The sequence below is a fragment of the Sinocyclocheilus rhinocerous genome, unplaced genomic scaffold (genome assembly GCF_001515625.1).
Source record: "Sinocyclocheilus rhinocerous isolate Xijiao unplaced genomic scaffold, SAMN03320098_v1.1 scaffold411, whole genome shotgun sequence".
NCBI classification, from domain to species: Eukaryota; Metazoa; Chordata; class Actinopteri; order Cypriniformes; family Cyprinidae; genus Sinocyclocheilus; species Sinocyclocheilus rhinocerous.
In genome coordinates this window covers 2,591,408-2,617,010 of record NW_015640493.1, presented here as the reverse complement: position 1 = coordinate 2,617,010, position 25,603 = coordinate 2,591,408, and the positions used below count along the sequence as shown (strand labels likewise).

The following is a 25,603-nucleotide window of genomic DNA, read 5'->3' as shown; positions in this document are numbered from 1 at the left end:
ATTGCCTTAAAGCTGAAATGTGTAATTTAAGCACCACTTAAATTGCACCAAATGGAATTGAAAAAAAATTAAAAATAATAATAAATAAATAAAAGAAAAAAAGTGCAGTTGTGAAATTGGACCATCTTCCATTGGTCAGAAACCAACCTCATGCCATTGGTTGAGCCATTTTTGCCCAAGTTAATGTATACAAATGGATCACAAAGTTAATGATTACAATATTTTCTTGATTATTCAGGAACAAAATGCTCATGTATACCTGAGGCACATGACCAGTCATTAATGCTAAAAATAATATGCCTTCCTATGAATAATTTTGCATTTAGGTGTGCTGAACATTTTTACTACTCCAGCGTTTCCTTTTACATTTATACAGTATGTAAGACATTTAGCAAATGGTCTTATACAGGTCAATTTAGTTTCCAAGTAAAGCAAAATATGCAAGTTATTGCAAGTCATCAATTGTCATGCATGATGGTCTAAATAATAATTCTCCTTTTAACTCCATGTCTTTCAGTGCATTTTTTCCCCTGTGATGGATCTGCCATCCACATTAGCGGGTCACAAACAAACAAAAACTAACTAACTAACTAACTATGATTGTCCATAACCACAATCAGGGGACAAAGGAAAAAAGGTGATATCAAACATCATTAGGGAAAAAGACACAAAATAGTGCAAAAAACAAAAACAAAAACAAATCTAAAATTATAATCCATTCAGATAGAATCACAGGATATAGAACATCTCCAAGGGCATAATTATGGTTAAGCCTCTCAAACTGACAGAGGACTAAAACATCGCCACCCATCCAAGGTACAAAAAGAGACAGACTCACTAGACAAGACATACACTGAATTTATGAGAGGTGGCCAGCACCAATAAACAACAAAAAGGGAAAACAAACCAATTCAAAATCTCACACTAATAACAACACAAACCCTGGCATAAACATAATGCATTTAACTAAATTTAGAGCCATGGATAAATTCTAGTTAATGCATAAAGAATTTCTATTAGACAAATTTCACAATAATCAAGACATCACACTGTCCTATGTCCCTTCTGGTACATCAAAGCTGGTACATTCTCATTTCCTTTAGAATTCCCATAAAAACAGATCAAAATTGCTTATTTCGATTGATTTAAACATTTTTCGAAACATTTGGGATAATGTAAGTACACAAGTCAGCAAAATATACTGTATAACACTGTTCTAGTGGTTTTTGGATATTTTAATAAAAAAATCTTACATATTGTGCCTTTAAGCTAGCTATATATAAAAAAAAATACTTGGACATGAAACATTAAAGATGTAGATTGTGTTTCTTCATCAGAACATATTTGGAGAAATTGAGCTTTACATTACATCACTTGCTCACCGACGGATTCCCTTGCGGTTTCATGTATACCTGAGGCACATGACCAGTCATTAATGCTAAAAATAATATGCCTTCCTATGAATAATTTTGCATTTAGGTGTGCTGAACATTTTTACTACTCCAGCGTTTCCTTTTACATTTATACAGTATGTAAGACATTTAGCAAATGGTCTTATACAGGTCAATTTAGTTTCCAAGTAAAGCAAAATATGCAAGTTATTGCAAGTCATCAATTGTCATGCATGATGGTCTAAATAATAATTCTCCTTTTAACTCCATGTCTTTCAGTGCATTTTTTCCCCTGTGATGGATCTGCCATCCACATTAGCGGGTCACAAACAAACAAAACTAACCTAACAACTAACTAACTATGATTGTCCATAACCACAATCAGGGGACAAAGGAAAAAAGGTGATATCAAACATCATTAGGGAAAAAGACACAAAATAGTGCAAAAAACAAAAACAAAAACAAATCTAAAATTATAATCCATTCAGATAGAATCACAGGATATAGAACATCTCCAAGGGCATAATTATGGTTAAGCCTCTCAAACTGACAGAGGACTAAAACATCGCCACCCATCCAAGGTACAAAAAGAGACAGACTCACTAGACAAGACATACACTGAATTTATGAGAGGTGGCCAGCACCAATAAACAACAAAAAGGGAAAACAAACCAATTCAAAATCTCACACTAATAACAACACAAACCCTGGCATAAACATAATGCATTTAACTAAATTTAGAGCCATGGATAAATTCTAGTTAATGCATAAAGAATTTCTATTAGACAAATTTCACAATAATCAAGACATCACACTGTCCTATGTCCCTTCTGGTACATCAAAGCTGGTACATTCTCATTTCCTTTAGAATTCCCATAAAAACAGATCAGCTTCCTATTTGAACCTCTTTGTCACCAGGCTGGTCCACCCCCACAACACACAAGGTACCAAAGAATTCAAGCCACCTTAATTAACAAACTTTACCAATTTTAACAATGTTTTTAAAATCTCATTTTAGCCAAACTGTTTTTTACATTTTAACCTTAAGCCAACCAACTAAGCCTGTGCACTGACTTAATTAAGATATTAAAACAAACCAATACAGTAATGTCTTTATTTATGGACCCATGCAAAGCTGAATGTATAAAAATCCCGTGTGGCCTAAATCTTGGCCATCACATTCCCCCTTGAAAACTCTATGCTGTCGACCTTTGGTTCAGGTACAAGCAGGTATGACCCACTTTACCTGTTCGTCACGGTCTGTCTGTCAGCTCCGCTTGCTTTCCCTGTGTGTCATGCTCTATACTGACTGTGCTGCAGTAGGGGCAAAAAAGGGGGGGAAAAGCTTTCAAACATCATTAATCATTGACTAGTGTCAAAATTTGATAAACGTTGATTGCTGAGCAATTTATGAGCTGCACCCTGGTGCTGGTTTGTATCCAGATTGGGTCTGGGTGAATTTGATTGATATGTGACGGCCTCAGTGTCTAAGTGTCAGCACAATGGAGAAACAAAGGACAGCGGCGCTAGTTCAAATGGTGGAAATGCTAGTTGAGCATTGTAAAGTGTTGAATGCAACAAATAATGAGTGTTATCTAATAACCTTCCTCTTCCACAGCACTCTGAAATTTCTCAGGATGTCACTTTGTTAGTTATGGTTAAAACATGCACTGGTTTCATTAAAAAGCTACTAAGCAAAATTGAATGTGCAGATGTTCCAACAGAAATGTCTAGACCTTAATTCACAAATTGATTTACATGTGTTACGCTAAAGCCAAGAGCTCTAGCCTTACCTATCGGTACTATATTATTATACTCTTTTTTTCATACTGTTAAGAATATCTGGATAGGCTATACTTATCTTGAGTCATTCATAAAGAGCTTCTTCATTGTTGAAAAAATTATAGAATACATTTGCAAGTTTTGTTTCCCACAGTGCATTGGATTGTAGGATATATAACACCTCATCCAACGCCCTCTTTGTTTTCTGTCTTATAAAGTATCCCGTTACGGCGTGAAAAAATGCTGCAAATGACCTTTTGGTAAACCTGAGCTTGTTCTTATTTTAAACATCTGATAGAAAACATGATTGCTGAAATATTATCATAGTAAAAATATATACAGTAATTTTCACTGTCAGACAAGAATTTATAATAACTTCACTGGTGCACAGTTGTATTTCACTGGTAATAATGCCTCTGGTTACCGCACATTGGACCCATGGTCCACATCCTAAAAAATGGATGATGAAAAAGTGATGAAAACTTGGACTTGATGTTATATGACTTTTGTTGATTTGTTATCCAAAACACCTCGGGATGTGTTATGATTCGGGAGTCCTTCTATGGTTGTTTTACTTTGTAGAAATACAGTAGAAGACATTTGCAAGTTTTGTGTCCCACAGTACATTAGATTGTAGGTAAATATCCAACTCATCCAGCGCTCTTTTTGTTTTCTGTCTTCTGTAATGTGATGAGAACTTGATGTAATATGACTTCTGATGATTTGTTGTCCATGGCACCACAGGTTGTATTATATTCAGACCTCCTTCTGTTTTATGGATGAGCTAATGATTTATTAACGTAGTAGAATGAAGCAGGGTGAGGCTGAAAGTCGTCGAAGCGAAACGAGGCCGCTGAACGAGCGCGACACATGGCTCGAAAACAGCGGAGCTTTTATTATGCCACAGTTTTTTATGCCAAATTGCTTATTTCTCTGGATTTAAACATTTTTCGAAACATTTGGGATAATGTAAGTACACAAGTCAGCAAAATATACTGTATAACACTGTTCTAGTGGTTTTTGGATATTTTAATAAAAAAATCTTACATATTGTGCCTTTAAGCTAGCTATATATAAAAAAAAATACTTGGACATGAAACATTAAAGATGTAGATTGTGTTTCTTCATCAGAACATATTTGGAGAAATTGAGCTTTACATTACATCACTTGCTCACCGACGGATTCCCTTGCGGTGAATGGGTGCCGTCAGAATGAGAGTCCAAACAGCTGATAAAAACATCAATAATCCATAAGTAATCCACACCACTCCAGTCCATCAATTAATATCTTGTGAAACAAAAAGCTGCATGCTTGTAAGAAACAAATCCATCCATTTTAACTTTAAATGGTTACTTCTGGACAAAATACCATTCCATAATCCATAATGATTTTAATTATAGGCTTCTTTTGATTCTGCATCTTGTTTGCCACCTCAATTTAAATTCAGGAATTGGTGTGGACTTAAAAAAAAAAAAAGAAGTTTAATTCAGCTCGGAAGAGTTCAAAACCCCACTGGGTGCACAAACACAACCCAAACCTAAGTTATTATCACTTAATGTCGGTGCACTTTGAGGCAGAAAATAAATGAAAAACTCTTTTGTGACCCAAGTAACAGAATTTTGGATGTAGCCGGTGCTTTGATTTGTAAGAACTTTGAAGTGCTCATCTGTTGGGTTCATCAGCAGCCACGCTGTGTCAGTCCCTCTAAAACTACATTTAATTACTTTTTTCAGACGAACATTGCAAATGCTGATTGAAAAGCCACTGTGTTTATCTGTTGATGTGTGAAAATAGACTCACCTATCGGAAATATTAATTATGCTTCTATCTGATGCAGATAAATAGTGGTCCTCAATCGCAACTGGTGGGTTGCAACTCAAAAATGTGTTGTAGGTCTGTTCTGATGCAGATCGCAGGGGAAAACAATGCTAAATGCAAATATTAAAGCAATATTTAACTATTTAAATTTGCTACATATTTACTCACCCTCAGGCCATCCAATATGTAGATGAGTGTGTTTCTTCATCAGAACAGATGTGGATAAATTTAGCATCGCATCACTTGCTCACTAAATGGATCCTCTGCAGTGATAACTAACTAACTAACTAACTATGATTGTCCATAACCACAATCAGGGGACAAAGGAAAAAAGGTGATATCAAACATCATTAGGGAAAAAGACACAAAATAGTGAAAAAAAACAAAAACAAATCTAAAATTATAATCCATTCAGATAGAATCACAGGATATAGAACATCTCCAAGGGCATAATTATGGTTAAGCCTCTCAAACTGACAGAGGACTAAAACATCGCCACCCATCCAAGGTACAAAAAGAGACAGACTCACTAGACAAGACATACACTGAATTTATGAGAGGTGGCCAGCACCAATAAACAACAAAAAGGGAAAACAAACCAATTCAAAATCTCACACTAATAACAACACAAACCCTGGCATAAACATAATGCATTTAACTAAATTTAGAGCCATGGATAAATTCTAGTTAATGCATAAAGAATTTCTATTAGACAAATTTCACAATAATCAAGACATCACACTGTCCTATGTCCCTTCTGGTACATCAAAGCTGGTACATTCTCATTTCCTTTAGAATTCCCATAAAAACAGATCAGCTTCCTATTTGAACCTCTTTGTCACCAGGCTGGTCCACCCCCACAACACACAAGGTACCAAAGAATGTCCTCAATCGCAACTGGTGGGTTGCAACTCAAAAATGTGTTGTAGGTCTGTTCTGATGCAGATCGCAGGGGAAAACAATGCTAAATGCAAATATTAAAGCAATATTTAACTATTTAAATTTGCTACATATTTACTCACCCTCAGGCCATCCAATATGTAGATGAGTGTGTTTCTTCATCAGAACAGATGTGGATAAATTTAGCATCGCATCACTTGCTCACTAAATGGATCCTCTGCAGTGAATGGGTGCCGTCAGAATGAGAGTCCAAACAATCGCAATATTTGTTTAAAACTGTTTTGAACTGTTTTTACTTGTAAACAGTGCTTGATCTGTGCATGTTTCTCTCATGATTCAGACAAGACGACTTTTATTACTGGAGAAAGCAATACGGTTAGAGAACCTTTTTTTTTTTAGCTGGAAGCAACGTTTTGGAGCTAAAAATGTTTATTGATTATTGTGATGTTTTTATTATGTATGTAATGCTAAATTAGAGATAGATAGATAGATAGATAGATAGATTCTCACACACATAATTACACAAAAAAGCCTGACTTTATTGATTATTGGGATGTTTTTATTATGTATGTAATGCTAAATTAGAGATAGATAGATAGATAGATAGATTCTCACACACATAATTACACAAAAAAGCCTGATAAAATGAGTGAGCGCTGAAGGTGGCAACTCATTTGCTCTTTGTCTCATTATGATGGTAATAATGTACTTTTCTTAAATGTGCAGCTGGAGGGACGATCTCAGCTGGACACATCCACTCATCCAGCGCCATCGGCTACAGCAGAGACCCGTCTCACTCTTCAAAGAATACGTTCCCAGCTTATTAACAACCGCACAAACGTACATCTCCCTCTTTGCTTTTGGCCATAAAATCTATATTCCCTCATATATCAGTAGGTTTGCAATGGTTATGTAGATTTCTAATAACCAGAATTACCAGACATGTATTTGAGGTGGCAGCTCTTGACACATTTATAATTCAAAACATTCACCGTATATAATGCTATAAGCCGTAGGGTTCGGCACTGTGCCACAAATCACTTCAGAAGCTAAAATCTCTTTATGGATGCTGAAGTGTTTCTAGAGCCATGCAGCATATAACCAAGTAAAAAGTCTTCATATGCCATTGATACTATAGATCAGTGGCTGTGTTCGCTTGTTTGAAAGCTCTTCTCTATAAGATGAAATGGTCTCAAACAAAGACTTCAAATGGATTAAAAATATCAGAACATTATAAACACTTCACTGCTTCAGAACATACCTCCATTGTAGACTGAGCATTGCCTTAAAGCTGAAATGTGTAATTTAAGCACCACTTAAATTGCACCAAATGGAATTGAAAAAAAATTAAAAATAATAATAAATAAATAAAAGAAAAAAAGTGCAGTTGTGAAATTGGACCATCTTCCATTGGTCAGAAACCAACCTCATGCCATTGGTTGAGCCATTTTTGCCCAAGTTAATGTATACAAATGGCTCACAAAGTTAATGAGTACAATATTTTCTTGATTATTCATGTATACCTGAGGCACATGACCAGTCATTAATGCTAAAAATAATATGCCTTCCTATGAATAATTTTGCATTTAGGTGTGCTGAACGACATACACTGAATTTATGAGAGGTGGCCAGCACCAATAAACAACAAAAAGGGAAAACAAACCAATTCAAAATCTCACACTAATAACAACACAAACCCTGGCATAAACATAATGCATTTAACTAAATTTAGAGCCATGGATAAATTCTAGTTAATGCATAAAGAATTTCTATTAGACAAATTTCACAATAATCAAGACATCACACTGTCCTATGTCCCTTCTGGTACATCAAAGCTGGTACATTCTCATTTCCTTTAGAATTCCCATAAAAACAGATCAGCTTCCTATTTGAACCTCTTTGTCACCAGGCTGGTCCACCCCCACAACACACAAGGTACCGAAGAATTCAAGCCACCTTAATTAACAAACTTTACCAATTTTAACAATGTTTTTAAAATCTCATTTTAGCCAAACTGTTTTTTACATTTTAACCTTAAGCCAACCAACTAAGCCTGTGCACTGACTTAATTAAGATATTAAAACAAACCAATACAGTAATGTCTTTATTTATGGACCCATGCAAAGCTGAATGTATAAAAATCCCGTGTGGCCTAAATCTTGGCCATCACATTCCCCCTTGAAAACTCTATGCTGTCGACCTTTGGTTCAGGTACAAGCAGGTATGACCCACTTTACCTGTTCGTCACGGTCTGTCTGTCAGCTCCGCTTGCTTTCCCTGTGTGTCATGCTCTATACTGACTGTGCTGCAGTAGGGGCAAAAAAGGGGGGGAAAAGCTTTCAAACATCATTAATCATTGACTAGTGTCAAAATTTGATAAACGTTGATTGCTGAGCAATTTATGAGCTGCACCCTGGTGCTGGTTTGTATCCAGATTGGGTCTGGGTGAATTTGATTGATATGTGACGGCCTCAGTGTCTAAGTGTCAGCACAATGGAGAAACAAAGGACAGCGGCGCTAGTTCAAATGGTGGAAATGCTAGTTGAGCATTGTAAAGTGTTGAATGCAACAAATAATGAGTGTTATCTAATAACCTTCCTCTTCCACAGCACTCTGAAATTTCTCAGGATGTCACTTTGTTAGTTATGGTTAAAACATGCACTGGTTTCATTAAAAAGCTACTAAGCAAAATTGAATGTGCAGATGTTCCAACAGAAATGTCTAGACCTTAATTCACAAATTGATTTACATGTGTTACGCTAAAGCCAAGAGCTCTAGCCTTACCTATCGGTACTATATTATTATACTCTCAAAGAATACGTTCCCAGCTTATTAACAACCGCACAAACGTACATCTCCCTCTTTGCTTTTGGCCATAAAATCTATATTCCCTCATATATCAGTAGGTTTGCAATGGTTATGTAGATTTCTAATAACCAGAATTACCAGACATGTATTTGAGGTGGCAGCTCTTGACACATTTATAATTCAAAACATTCACCGTATATAATGCTATAAGCCGTAGGGTTCGGCACTGTGCCACAAATCACTTCAGAAGCTAAAATCTCTTTATGGATGCTGAAGTGTTTCTAGAGCCATGCAGCATATAACCAAGTAAAAAGTCTTCATATGCCATTGATACTATAGATCAGTGGCTGTGTTCGCTTGTTTGAAAGCTCTTCTCTCTAAGATGAAATGGTCTCAAACAAAGACTTCAAATGGATTAAAAATATCAGAACATTATAAACACTTCACTGCTTCAGAACATACCTCCATTGTAGACTGAGCATTGCCTTAAAGCTGAAATGTGTAATTTAAGCACCACTTAAATTGCACCAAATGGAATTGAAAAAAAATTAAAAATAATAATAAATAAATAAAAGAAAAAAAGTGCAGTTGTGAAATTGGACCATCTTCCATTGGTCAGAAACCAACCTCATGCCATTGGTTGAGCCATTTTTGCCCAAGTTAATGTATACAAATGGCTCACAAAGTTAATGAGTACAATATTTTCTTGATTATAACATGCACTGGTTTCATTAAAAAGCTACTAAGCAAAATTGAATGTGCAGATGTTCCAACAGAAATGTCTAGACCTTAATTCACAAATTGATTTACATGTGTTACGCTAAAGCCAAGAGCTCTAGCCTTACCTATCGGTACTATATTATTATACTCTTTTTTTCATACTGTTAAGAATATCTGGATAGGCTATACTTATCTTGAGTCATTCATAAAGAGCTTCTTCATTGTTGAAAAAATTATAGAATACATTTGCAAGTTTTGTTTCCCACAGTGCATTGGATTGTAGGATATATAACACCTCATCCAACGCCCTCTTTGTTTTCTGTCTTATAAAGTATCCCGTTACGGCGTGAAAAAATGCTGCAAATGACCTTTTGGTAAACCTGAGCTTGTTCTTATTTTAAACATCTGATAGAAAACATGATTGCTGAAATATTATCATAGTAAAAATATATACAGTAATTTTCACTGTCAGACAAGAATTTATAATAACTTCACTGGTGCACAGTTGTATTTCACTGGTAATAATGCCTCTGGTTACCGCACATTGGACCCATGGTCCACATCCTAAAAAATGGATGATGAAAAAGTGATGAAAACTTGGACTTGATGTTATATGACTTTTGTTGATTTGTTATCCAAAACACCTCGGGATGTGTTATGATTCGGGAGTCCTTCTATGGTTGTTTTACTTTGTAGAAATACAGTAGAAGACATTTGCAAGTTTTGTGTCCCACAGTACATTAGATTGTAGGTAAATATCCAACTCATCCAGCGCTCTTTTTGTTTTCTGTCTTCTGTAATGTGATGAGAACTTGATGTAATATGACTTCTGATGATTTGTTGTCCATGGCACCACAGGTTGTATTATATTCAGACCTCCTTCTGTGGTTATGTTTTACTTTTTAAGATCTGAAGTCTGCAACGGGAATACAGCACAAGAGATAATAAAAAGCCTCTCGGCTACATTTTATTTCTTGATTTTGGGGAAGGCTTCATATTAAATAAACCATCCTCTGAGATCTAGCTTCTCGCTCTCTCTGCACTTTGCAGCTCCTGGTAGGCAAGAAATCATGTGTGCATGTAGGCCAGGATCCGTCGCCGGAATTGAGTTTGAATACTTCCTTCTCAGGAAGTATTTCGCTTTCTGAGGAACATAAATTGAGCATGAAAAGGCTGAGTGAATGTCTGGTTAGTGCACACTAATGTGAAAGTATGGAAGTGTGTGTGATTCCCGCCTGCAGGTCTTCCGTCTGTCAACCAAAGACAGGATTAGCGCAGGGATTTTTGTACTTCGAAATAAAATGTAAAACAAATCAACTTTCATATCCTTGGCTAAATAATCTGTTCCACTCACTTTCCCGGAGGATATGGGACAACAAGGAGAAATTTACTGCAGAAATGCAGTTTGGAGAGGATTTTTTTTTTTTTTTTGAGCATAGCCACAGGTTTTCGGGAAATTGGTATTTATTTTGAGGTTTATAGGAATCTTATCATAATATTAAAAAATATGTGGTATTTTTCAGTGCATCATATTGAAATTCATTTGAGAGTTTAGGTAAATATGGAGAAATGCATTTAATCATTACTCAGGGACACTAATTATATAATATTATAATAACAGCCTTAATCAGTAAAGTGTATATTTGGTGTGAATATGTGTTAATCTACTTCACTGCACATGTACAAAAACATTTCAAGTGATTGCATTACATTATTTACAAAGTGATCAGGCATTTATACCATATTTGAGCCTTTACAGGAAATACAATAAGCACACGGATAGACTCGTCTCATGCGCCATTCCAGCTGTTTCCAGTTCGCGCTCACCACATTCACTCCAGACAGTTTCAAAGTTGTCCCTCGTCTGCGCTTCGATTAGTTTTCTAGCACTGTTATGCTGGCATTTGATTTTAAACCATATTATGATTTTAAAGCCTAAATGCATTATTGTAAAGGAATAAATGAAATCATTTTTGGGTGTCCGAGGTAAAAAATCTGAAAAAACTTTATTCACTATTTTCTTGTTTTGACACATGTGGCGTGATTTGTTTCGACTGGTGGAGAATCTTACATTTTGGTTGGCACTACAAAGGCAAGATGAGATATAAAGAATGTGAATACAGAGAAGAGAGAGGGATAAAACAGCACAGACATCAGTTTCACATAGTGGAATATGAAACAGCATATACAATTGACTGTGGTGGGTGGATGGTATATATGGCATATTAGCACTGAATGAAACTTACTACGTTACAAAGACCTGCTAACTTCAGAAAAATTCACTCTCTGTTATGCATTGCAGATGAAAGATAATATTGTATCTATTTAGGGATTTTTTAAAAATATATTTTTATATTTTACCACAAAATCTGAGTTTTATAAAAGTTACATTTAGAAAAGTGTTAAAGAAAGGTGTATTTTGCACCTTTTTTCTTGGAGTAAAATCACATTTTTAATTAATTTGCTATTTACGAGTACACTTTGTCATGGGTTTATATAACAAATAATCTGGGATTTTTATTTTTATGTTTTTAATAATTCTCTTATTCTTACCAAGACTGCATTTATTTGATTAAAAACACAATACAATCTGTAATACTGTGAAATATTACAATTTAAAATGTAATTACAGTTTTCAATTTAAAACTGTTTTCTAGTTTACTATGTTTTATAATGTAATTTATTCCTGTGATGCAAAGCTGAATTTTCAGCATCATTACTCCAGTCTTCAGTGTCACATGATCCTTCATAATCAATATGCTGATTTGCTGCTCAAGAAACATTTTATATTATTATTAATGCTGAAAACAGCTGTACTGCTTAATAATATTGTGGAAACTGATTTTTCAGGAATATTTGATGAATAGAGAGTTTAAAAGAACAGCATTTATTTAAAATAGAAATATTTTGTAACATTATACATTTATTTTTTTTCATGTCACTTTTGATCAATTTAATGCATCCTTCCTCAATAAAATCATTAATTTCTTTAAATAAATCTTTTTGACTTTTTGTGTATTACTTACGAAAAAAAGATATATTATCATTACATTTTCCAAAATTTTATAAAAGTTTTAATATGGTTTGCAGAAGTTTCCTTTCGAAAGACATAAAGTACTCAAAAGTGCCCCTAATTGAATAATCACATATTTATTATTTAGCTGATGGAAAAAAAATAAATTGGTAAAGTTTTCTTAAAGTCAGAAGAAAATAACATCCCACATATAGTCCAAATAATTCAAAAGATAAACGAGTTTGGATGGTTTTCCTAAAGCTCCTTTGGTTTCCACCTCCGACCATTAAGAGGGGGTAGTTTGATTGATCCATAATGCAATCTGTGGAATGAACCGGAATTCCGATACCACCCAAACAACCAGAAAAAATGTGATGTACCTGCCATCAGCAGAACAAATGCACCATTGGGGACTCTGTCACCAGCCGTTCGATCTGTCTCAGTCTGCCATTTAAAGAGGAAGATGATGAAGGGCCATGCAGGGGGAAGAAGAAGAGGACAAAGAGATGAAATGAGGACAGTGACATTTTGAAGTGCTTGTGTGTCTTGCTGGATCAGTCCCTAATGATTTGTTTCATGCTGAAAAGTGATTCTACTCAATGTCACACACAAACTCTAGGTTTGGATACCAGAGGCCTCTCAGGAAGAGTTTCAGTGTTCGATCAGATACGGAGGAATCGGACACTCCTGACGCACTCTCATCGTAAGAAAATCCACATCGAACGGCTTATGACATTGTGAAATTTGATTTAAGCTTATCTGTGTGTCTAGCTGTTCTCAAATCAGATGACGTGAAGTCATTTTCCCCATAAAAGTGCTTATAGTAGCTGTCAAGAGTGCAATGGATTTTACCAGAATGGGTTTTAAAGGGATATTTCATCTAAATGGAAATTCTCTCATCATTTACTCACCCTCATGTCTTTTATAAGCGTGTATTACATTCTCCGCTGTAGAACACAAAACGAGATATTTAGATTTTTTTTTACTGCTTTTTTTGTCCATACAATGAACGTCAGTGGGGTCCAGTGTTGTTTGAACCTCATTGGCTTTTATTGAATGGGCAAAAACAGCTCGCTCCTCATGTGTAACCCTGTGAATTAGACAAATATCCACTATGACGAAAGTGATGTGACGTGTAGCTAAGTATGGTGTCCATACTCGGAATTTGTGCTTGGCATTTATCCCTTCCAAGTGCACACACACAGCAGTGAGCAGTGAACACACACACCCCGAACACACATTTGGGGGTTTGGTACCTTGCTCAAGGGTCTTACCTCAGTCGTGGTGTTGAGGGAAGAGAGCACTGGTCATTCACTCCTCCCACCTACAACCACTGCCGGTACCAAGACTCAAACCCATGACCTTTGGGTTACAAGTCTGACTCTCTAACCATTAGGCCACGACTGCCCAGTACGTATATTTCAGTAATAATGCTTTGTCTTATTTCAGCACCTTCCATTAAAAAAATAAATAAATAAAATAAAATAAAACCCAGAACAAGATGGTTGTTTTATTCAAGTATTATTAACATTTTTCTTGAAGCTACAGCTAAGAAATAATCATAATAATAATAATGTGACATTATGGACATTATACAACCAAAATAAAATTTGTAAAAAAAAAAAAATGTTACCCTGTGTTTTTTATTTATTTATTTTTTTTATTGGGTTCGGTAAGATTTTTATTATTTTTGAAAGTCTCTTTTCCTCACCAAGACTGCATTTATTTTATTAAAATTACAGTAAAAACTGTAAATATTATTACAATTTAAAATAACTGTTTTCTACTTGAATATATTTTAATATGTAATTAATTCCTGTGATACAAAGCTGAAATTTCAGCAGCCATTACACCAGTCTTCAGGGTCACATGATCCTTCAGAAATCCTTCTAATAATGCTAAGGAATTTATTGATTGAATCATTGTATGGTACTGTAAAATCTGTCGTTATTGAAATGCCACCAGATTTGTTTAGATGCCTTCTATGTGGTTGTCATGTGTGCAAACAGGACAAATGCCAGAAAATGGGAACCCACCGTGTAACATGCCATGATTGTAGTTTGCAGATTGTAGTTTGCATTTCCATTATTAAGCCTTTTGATCAGCGCCTCTATTGGCACTGATGCATCTGACTATTCACAGGCTCCATTAATCAAATATGTCCTTTGCATAGAAATGTCATTGGCTCGGGGCATTCGTTTTGAGATATTTTTCCACGCTGAATTATTCAAATTATAATCCTGGCCCTTTGAACAAACATGCGGAGGGGAATGTACACGGCTCGATAAAATATTCATGGCTGCTGAAGAAACTAGGGACCGCATTCATTCTCAGAGGTTTTAATATGCAAACCACTGGACAGCGTTCAGAAATGTAAGCCATCTGATGCGCTTGTTAATCACGCTGCGTATGAAACAAAATGAGTTACATTGCTCTCTGGTGATGTGTGACCTCTGGAAGTGTGCGTGCGTCACCGTTTATTGGAGTTGACAGTCTATTGGCATTATGCAAATATTCAGCAAACACAAATACAGATGCAGCGCTTTACTAGGGCATTATCACTTTGTAAATGGCTTCCTTTAAGAAAAGTGTAATTTCTCCCCAACAAATCACACTGTTAAAAGAAGTACTTCAAACACAATACATTATTTAGCGAGTGCTAAATAATACATCCGTGCCTGCCCACTCTTCAAATATATTTCCTCTTTCGTCTCTACATCCCTGCGGAGCTATGCCTGTAATATTCACAAATGTGATAATAAACTGTTAAATCCCTCTGTGCCGCGAGAGTTTGAAACAAACTGAGAGTTCTTCAGAGAAAAGTATATGGATATGAGGGAAAGGAGAGTTCAAACTGGTTTCCGGATACTTTGAGGTGATTCTTTAAATTGCGGTAAGAGCCTGAGATAACATCTGTGGTGAAAGAGAAGCAGTAACTTTTGCAGGAAGTTTAACAGAGACTGTTAGGAGCTCATTAGTGGAGCCTTCTAAAGCAAACGTCACTATTATTATTGCCCATACTTGGAAACCTAGAAATAACCTTAAATATTAAACCTTGATAAGTAACTTCCCAAACTGCTTGTGCTATTAGCACAATTGCTAGAAATCATGCCGCATATGGAAGAGAGGTGTGTGCTAGTACTTTCCTAAGCAATCGAATATGATTTATTAGTTGGTGGAAGGAAAACATGTGACCCTGGACCAGTCATAAGGGTCAATTTTTTGAAATTGAGATTTATACATCATCTGAAAGCTGAATGAATAAGCTTTACATTGATGTATGGTTTGTTAGGATAGGACAATATTTGGTCGAGATACAACTATTTGAAAATCTGGAATCTGAGGGTGCAAAAAAAGTGCAAAAAAAAAAGTTATTAGCAATGCAAATTATTAATCAAAAATTAAGTTTTGATATATTTACAGTAGGAAATGTACAAAATATCTTCATGGAAGATGATCTTTACTTAATATCCTAATGATTTTTGGCATAAAAGAAAAATCGATAATTTTGACCCATACAATCTTTTTTTGGCTATTGCTAAAAATATAGCCAAGCGACTTAAAACTGGTTTTGTGGTCCAGGGTCACATATGAGACTCAAGAGTGGGCTCTTTTTACTTGGGCCAATAACCACCTACTATGCCCTAGCAAGCATGCAGAACAATGTAGCATCATGCTAGCTAGTTTTAAACGGCAAGCACTGCCATACACACACACACACACACACACACACACTAACTGTTCAAAAGTTTGAGGTCAGCAAGAATCTTCTTTTCTTTTTTAAATTAATACTTTTATTCAGCAAGGATGCATTAAATTGGTCAAAAGCGAATGTATAAGATTTTTATTTAAAATAAATGTTGTTCTTTTACCTGTGGATCTAAAGTTCACCAAAAAATAAAATAAAATAAATAAATAATCACATTCCCACAAATATATTGAGCAGCACAATTGTTTTCTATAAAAGCTTGTTTCTGCACACAGGATACAAACTAAATATGTAATTTTGACTTTTTATCTCACAATTCACAATTTTCTTCCCAGAACATTAAGTTTATATCTTGCAACTCTGCACTGTTTTCTTGAGAAAATGTCAGAATTGTGAGACGTAAACGCAGAACTGAAAATAATGATCTTTAAAAAAGCATCATATGACCCCTTTAAACTCAGAACTCGCAATTCTCAGAAGAAAAGTCCGAAGTGTGAGATAAAATGTCACAATTTCCTTTTTTTATTTTTTATTCCATAGTGGAAGAAAAAGAAATCCAAAATGTAGACTCAGAATTTTGAAAAGAAACTAAGAATTGTGAGATAAAAATGTATCAGTCGAATGATTTCTGAAGGATCATGTGACACTGGAGACTGGAGTAATCATAGTGAATATTTACTGTATTTTGGATACACAGTCTGATGTAATTAGGCCAATTTACACTCTGTATGAATCTGCTAAACACTACTAATATGATGATATCTGATGTGCTTTATATACTCAACTATTAACTACTCCTGGTGAATTAAGTTATATAAAAATGCCACAGCATCCTTTTTTACCATGTTTAGTCGTGTAGTACTCATGTGGTGTAGGCTGCAGTGACTTGTGGGTAAACATCCCTATCCAATTCCCATGAAGGGAAATTTCGATTGACATCCTCCCTATGCTGGCAACAGTGCCCTTTGGACTGAGTAGATGAGATGCCCCCGATGATTTGATATCTCACTTACTATGGCCAACACGTAACATCCCCAATCTCTGACCTTTTCTCCCAGTGTACTTATTTTATGTTTATGTGTGAGTGTTTGTGTGTGAGTTCCTACAAAAAAAACGACTTTAATAACTTCCTCTCTTTCCCAGTTTGAAACAGAAATAAAACTTAAAAGGCAACATTTCTGTTGAAAGGTACCGGTAATGTGCTTCAAAAAGCTCGCCCTTTTAAGGCCAACAGATCTAATCCCAATTTTCATGCCTGCACAGCATGACTCCCGATGTCTTGAATGCGGTGCTGAGGGCAGAGCGCATGCCTCCAGAATACCAAATGCACAAACATCATCTTTCGTGACATTCAATAGAATGCTGAAAGAAAGAAAATAAGGTTAGAAAGTACTATTTTTAATATAATCATTGCATAAAGGAACAGTTCACCCAAAAGAAAAAAACAATTTTGCCATTGTTTTTTTTTGAAGAATCTTCATGCAGTAACTTTTTTTTACAAAGCCGTTAAAAATCCACTCCAAAAAAGGACTAAACTGACATAAAAATACCATAAAATAACCCTTTTTAAAGGTGCTGTATGTATTTTTTTTGACTGTACTAAAGCATAAAAATACCATATATATTAGGACACAATCTAAGATCACATACTTGTTTCTCTGAAAAACAGCACTACAGCCAGTTATTGTACTTTGAAATGTGTGTTCTGTGCCGTAAGCAACTGCTTACTGCTTTCTCTGTAGAAAACAAAAATAGGCCATAACGTCATGACACTTTTTTTTTGTTTTTTGTTTTTTGTTTTGCATTGAAATGCACCCGTGAAAAAATTGCACTGGCACATTGAAATGGAGTAATCACAGAACACCAAAATCAGCTGTAAGTAAAACTGCTTGTTGGAGGTAATGCAACAGAATAATATCAGCGTTTGAATAAAATGGATGAAACATTTACAGTGTAGACTTCAGACTATAGCAGTGTTTGAAACACACACACACACACACACACACAAGCATACGGCCAGTGGAACAGTCATTAGCTCTGCTCCAAAAATAAGCGAGCTGCCTACAAGAGCAGCATTTTAACACACCATGGACACAATCCTGACACGAAACAATCTTAATTATGCTGCCCCCTACCATACCTCATTTTGGATAGATTGCAAGGTGTTACGTGTCCCTCGTGGTGAATGCAATCCCAGAATGCACTGCGATGAGTAAGTACAAGATGGTGGAAAAAAAGAGATTAATTTTATTATAAATACACTTACATTTCATTCCATAAAGTATTAATATGTGTAAGTATTTTACCTACAATTTAAGGGTGTTATATATTTATACAACAGTTCATAACACTGTTTACTTTAATATTGTGAACCTCTTCTATTTTAATATATTTTAAAATGTAATTTATTCCTGTGATGGCAAAGCTGAAATATGAATAGAAAGTTTAAAAGAAAAGCATTTATTTGAATGCTTTTGTAACATTTTAAATCTCTTAACTGTCACTTTTAATCATTCTAATGCATCCTTGCTGAAAAAAAGTGATAAGTACTATACTTTAACTTAGCAGCATGCTAACTTGCAATTAATAGAAAGCCAAGTCTCTTGCGGAGCTACTGTCTATGTAAAACATTCCAAATCAGTCACTTATCATTAATCAGTCATGTTAAATCTCTGTTAGCATGCTGTCTTAAAAGGCAAATCTGCATTAGATTCTGGAATTGATCTGTTGTTTAGTTTTCCTGCAGCTTCCAGCACATTCAAGTATCAGTTCAAGGTTTTCTCTCTGATTCAGGGTCATACATGAATATTTTCTCATATAAACACTTTTGCTTCACTCTGTAAACTTCCTCAACACAGCAAAAATACAGTGGGCTTATGGTCTTTGATGTTTTTCCACCTTCATTTCAGCTTTGAAGACAAAATTCAGAATATGCAAAAATGGCTCCATCCTCAATTCAGATTTTTGCTTTATCTGTAGAGTTTCTGCTTTAAATCGCTTAATAGAGCTTACTAAGACAAATATCACGATTTCTCATAGGCACAGGCATATGAACAAACTCTGAAACCCCAAGTATCACATATAGTGCTACGGACATAACACAAATAAAACTGTTGAGCGGCTTGAATTCACTTGTTCACTGTTGAAGTTAAACCCAAATTCAGCTATACAAACTTTCATTCGGTCGTGTTAACAAGAAATCTCAGAGGTGATTACCAAAAAAATATGTCTAGGTTTCTTACTGGAAAATGATAAAGAAAACAAACCAGGGTACTGAAAGTGGAAAGCATAACACTCAGCAGATTTACCCAAGCAGAACGTACAGCCTGTCAGGATTACTGCACAGAAACAAACATACTGTACGCACATTTGTTTCCTTTTCGCTTACTCAATCCCCCATGTAAAGATAAACAGCACTGCTTTATACACTTCACCGCCAAAATGTTGTGCAGCAACTATAACACTTGTATTTTAAGTCAAGTTGTGCATACTTTTATTTGTATTTACTGTGACTTAACAGTACATTATCAGTCAAAAACTTGGACACACTTGACTGAAATAGTTTTTCATGCTTTTAATCTAAAGGTTCATGCTTAAATGCTTACAGTGCTCAAACTTTTGACTAGTAGTGTGCACTACTGTTCAAACGTTTGGGGTCAGTAGGATTTATTTATTTATTATAAGAAATGAATACTTATACTCGGCAAGCATACTTTAAATTTGTTACAAGTGACATCAAAGTCATTTATAATGTTATAAAATATTTCTATTTCAAATACATTTTTTAAAAACTTTCTATCAATTAAAGAATTATGAAAAAATAATATTTTCAACACTGATAATAATAAGAAATGTTTCCTGAGGAAATCAGCATATTAGAATGATTTCTGAATGATCATGTGACACTGAAGTAATGATGAATGACTGGAATAACAACACAGGAATAAAATACATTAAAAATATATATTCAAACAGAAAACAATTATTTTAAATTGTAATACTATTTCACAATATTCACTGTATTTTTGATCAAACTATTAAATTAATATTATATACTGTATATATATATATATATATATATGACTGGAAATCTCTACTAAAATCACAATATTACTATTTTTTTTTAAAGATAACTTTCCCTTATGTATTCATTCATTCATTCATTCATTAAAAAAAAAATTACTTACCCTCATGCCTCATGTCATTACAAACTTTTATAACTTTATTTGTTCAGCAGAAACAGAAGATATCTGCAGAACTTTGGACTCCTTTGACATTCACTGTATGGACATTCTTTTGTTTCTGCAGAAGAAAGTCAGCCATACAGGTCAAAAAACCGTGATGTTGATTTAAAAAAAAAAAGTCTATGGACATTATGAGTTAACTACCCAAATACAGCACATATTCATGTAAACATATAACAAATGCCATATACACACACCCACAAAGCATGCTGACAGAAAACAATTATTTTAAATTGTAATACTATTTCACAATATTCACTGTATTTTTGATCAAACTATTAAATTAATATTATATACTGTATATATATATATATATATATATGACTGGAAATCTCTACTAAAATCACAATATTACTATTTTTTTTTAAAGATAACTTTCCCTTATGTATTCATTCATTCATTCATTCATTAAAAAAAAAATTACTTACCCTCATGCCTCATGTCATTACAAACTTTTATAACTTTATTTGTTCAGCAGAAACAGAAGATATCTGCAGAACTTTGGACTCCTTTGACATTCACTGTATGGACATTCTTTTGTTTCTGCAGAAGAAAGTCAGCCATACAGGTCAAAAAACCGTGATGTTGATTTAAAAAAAAAAGTCTATGGACATTATGAGTTAACTACCCAAATACAGCGCATATTCATGTAAACATATAACAAATGCCATATACACACACCCACAAAGCATGCTGGGAGTGAAAACAGTTGTCATATCAGCTATGGAATAAAATGACTGAAATCATGATATATTTGGAGAGGACACACACACACACACACACACACACACACACACACATACAGTACATGCATATATGTCATATTCTGAATACTGCTACTGTATTCTTACAATCCTTAAAGTGGATAACCTGAAAAAAAAAAACAGCCCAAACTAGCCACCACCATCATTCAAAAGCACGACACACACACATACACTCTCTCACACATGCAGAAATGCTGACATATTCATAACCTTCTCACTTCATTCATGTAGTCACTATAAACTAGGAACCTGGGGAATACAGAAAGACAGTGGGAAAGAGCGAAAGAGAGTGTGTATCATCTTAAGTGTCCAATGGGAGTCCCAGAGGACGCCTATAAAAAAATAAACAGGGTCCTGTATTCGCAGTCAGAAGTACAGACTTTATATAATGAAACCCATTGCTCTGGTCAAAAACTGAGTGAGGTTCTTATACGCAGGCAGCATTTTAAGACTTCAAAAGACATTCTCATGAAAAAAGGCTGTTATAAAAGGAAGGGAGCTTAATTATGCTGTTTCATAAGATACCTTGTTACACTGAGGGAAATCCAATATTGTGGATAAGATGAGAAAAATGATTATAGCATACTTGTATATCATTCATTACAGAAAACTGTTATAAATTTAAATTGTGCTTGATATTTATTTTTATACTTATCAGAGTAACATGTTGTTACTGTAGCTTAGCAATCAGTCACTTATAAGGTTCCTAGGGAAGGTAGCCGTCTATGTAGGCTGTTGTCGGCAAGGGAGCTCACTAGGTTTTGGAAAAGAGACTGTACTATATATGCTATAAAGTGAGCAATTATGAAAATGTTTATTCGCAATAATTGAAATGCTTCAAGGCAAATCTGGGCCAACAAGGGTTTTGAAGATGATTTCCAGTACAATTTTCACATTAAAATTGAATGATGCAGTGGAGTAGAGAAGCCTGAAGTATTCAATATGTAAGTCTACTCTAATATATTCCAGTGAGAAATATAGCATGTGTAGGCAATTGACTCAGTAACTCATATAAAGAAAATTAGGCACTTAGTTGACTTTTTGATAAAAAATTTAAAATGTGACATGAACCTGCATTGAAAAGTTGGAAAGTTATATGACATTATACACACACACACAAACACACACACACACACACATATATATATATATATATATATATATATATATATATGAGAGGAACATAAACAATTCTACTATTATATAAAAGCACAACTGATTAATAATTATGTATTATATAATATATATTTATATAATAATTTTTAAATAATTTCACTTTTTTTTTTTCAAAACAAATGATTACATATTCTGCATTCTTTGTTTTCTTAACTATAAACTGAAGCAGCGAGTTGATTTGATGAGAAATTGTCACAATTAGTGCTTTATCTCTAAAAGTTTTGAATTTTCTAAAAGCATCAAACAAGAATTAACAGTTTTTTTTGACCAGCTTGCAAATGCTACCAACAAACAAACAAACAAAAAACAAACAAAAAACAAACTATTAATTACTTAACTAAATAACTAACTAAAAAAAAATAATTAAAACAACAACAACAAAGGATAAGTTCACATATATTCATGTGTCAGGAATTCAGGACTTTATTGAGCAATACAAAATATACACCAGTTAAAATAGCTTCCTTATTTTCATTAGTTTTTTTATTCTTTTTTTTATTAGATTTTCTTTTCAAAATCATTCTTGTCTTGTTGGGATTCAGAGCTCCGAACATTCAAGAGAAAAGAGAGAAAAAAGGTAGTCAGTCTGACTTTACAGCTGTAGAGATACGGCAGCGCAGCAGTCCGAGAGCGTCTCATTGTACTGATGAAACCATGACGGCGGATGTCGAAAAAAAGCAGGGTTTTGTTTTTTTTTGTTCACAGTTTTCTCTGACATTGACAAATACTTATGTCTGCTTCTCCGACTCTGCCTTTTCAGTGGATTCAGACGCCGTTTCAACTTCTTCTCCGTAAAGTTCTGCTATTTTCTCAAATTTCGGATCCCAGTCATCCAGGGAGTTGTAGTCCACTTCGGAATGTGCTCCAGCCGACCCGAGCGAGCTGATGGAGCCTGCTGGTGACCCTTGACCCTCATAGGCGTAGGTCTGTAAAGAATCGTAGGGCGGTACGCTAGTATCCTGATCCGCCTCGGCCACCCTCTGTTTGATAAACTCCCCGATGTCCATTTCCTCATCTATGTCCAGGGACGAGGGGCTGTGACGGCCACGGGCCGGTCTCCTTGATGACCACGGCCGGATGCACTCGGGCCGGACGTCCCGACGGAACTTGAGTTCCTCGGCGGCGGCTGGGTTCCGGAGGGCGATGATGTCAAAGGCCTCGGTGTCCTCCTCTCCGCCTCCTTCGTCGTCGTACGTCACCACGTTCTCACGAATGTCCTCCTCCGAGATGATCAACGGCTCCTTTTTGCTTCGTCGCAACGTAATGAAGAGAATCACGATGGCTGCAAGAAACAAGAAAAATGCTGCTGATTATATAAAATAAAACGGCACAATTGATTAATATTCATAAACATGATGCTTCTCATTATATTAACATACACAGCTGAAAAAACGAAGAGTGAAAGAGTTAACCCTCTGGTGCTGTTTGGTCATTTTTTACCAAATTTTTTACGTCATTGGAATGGTATGAAACTTGGTAAAGGTTTTGGGCACTTGCTATGTGAGACGGCACACACAGACACAAACACACACAAACACATAAAATCATGGACATGATTAGAAGAGGTTAAATAATACTAAAAATATAGTCACACTTGTACTGTTTGTGGTCAAAAATGACAGCATTGGAAATAAATGGGAAGCGAATTTCCTCCAGTGGAAACGTTTGGCTTTTTTTTTTTTTTTGTGATATCAACCTCAAATTCGGAACACTACTTTCTTTTTAGATTATAGCTTTGATTTTCACATAGATTTAGAGTAAAACATGTTTTGGGAAATATGTATTTCACATAAAATTTAAAAATAGTATTTTTGTGCATTTTTAAAAAATAATAAACTAAAACCTCTCTAACTTTAAATTTTTATTGTATTATTTTTACTTTATTTTCTTCACCAATAATGGTGAAATTTTGATCAACAATTTCATCAATAATCTCCCAAGTGTCATTAAAAAGAAACTGAACTTAAGTCTGTGATCCAAAGCATTCAAGATTTTAATTTTACATTTTCTATGATCAAAAAGTGGTTAAGACTTAATAAATAGATCATAACTACTCCATAAATTGTATTGGTAACACTTTACAATAAGGTTCCAATAGTTAATGTTAGTTAATGTATTAACTAAAATGAACAAATAATGAAAAATACATTTATTACAGTATTTATTAATCTGTGTTAATGTTAGTTAACGAAAATAAAGTTGTTCATTGTTAGTTCATGTTAATTTACAGCGCATTAACTAATGTTAACAAGCATAACTTTTGATTTTAATAAGGCATTAGTAAATGTTGATTTATTTATTATTTATTAAATTAACATTAGCTAAGATTAATATATGCTGCAGAAGTACTGTTCATGCTTAGTTCATGTTAACTAATGTTAACTAATGGAACCTTATTGTAAAGTGTTACAACTTTATTATTATAAAACCCCCTAAAAATCCAAAATGTTAAATAAATATTAAATAATAAAAAATTTTGACCGCCACGTGAGCAGCACTAGAGGGTTAAATTAAATGAATTGCAATCTAAAAAGATGATAAATGGGGCCTGATATTGTAAAAATCAACAGGAATGGTAAATAATTGCACTGTGTTTAAATATCATTGGGAGCTGTGAGAAATTGAAGATACATAACATTTTCTTGAAAACTGAAATAATAAATAACAAAAAATAATTTCAGTGTTATTAACACTGAATAATTTCTCCAGGGAATGTTATGGCACTACGGTAAATGTGTCACGTAGGGAACATTATCAGGATGAGGGAAAAGCAGGTGTGAAGCATCGTCAATGCATGAACAAGCAAACACATCAGGGGCCAGAGATCAGTGCGAATGAATGATGATTCTTTCATATCCCATTAAATGGAAAGAGCCATGATAAATGAACAGCAAGTCAATATCGCACATTAGTCTAGATGAGCTTTCACTTCACTGATACACTATTAGCTGACACGACTAAAGCTTTATGAAAGCACTTTTTCCATGATCCCACTTCTAAAGCAGTGCACATGTGAAATATATATGAATAACATTTCGTACAAGTTATATACTTTTTCCAATGTATTTAAAGTCTCTACATAAGAACTATTTGATTTGTAGGTAAAATCCATAGGGGAAAAAAAAGTTATGAAAAGGTCTTGGACATTTCCTTAAAAATAAAAAATTTGCATTTACATTATATTTTATATCAGGAATTGTGTGTATATATATATATATATACACACACACACACACACACACACACACACACATATATATATATATATATATATATA

The 25,603-nt window shown here is 34.6% G+C and overlaps 1 protein-coding gene across 6 annotated transcripts in view; it reads right to left on the bottom strand.

Annotated features, from left to right (window-relative positions):
• Window positions 1–22,733: 22,733 nt before the first annotated feature.
• LOC107753260 (cadherin-18) overlaps window positions 22,734–25,603 on the bottom strand; it is a 136,097-nt gene continuing 133,227 nt past the window's right edge. For all 6 annotated transcript variants that reach the window (XM_016569384.1, XM_016569387.1, XM_016569385.1 and 3 more), the window contains exon 12: window positions 22,734–23,608. In XM_016569384.1, coding sequence (XP_016424870.1) covers window positions 23,055–23,608 — 554 coding nt within the window. In that variant the 3' untranslated portion in view covers window positions 22,734–23,054. The remainder of the gene's footprint in view (window positions 23,609–25,603) is intronic.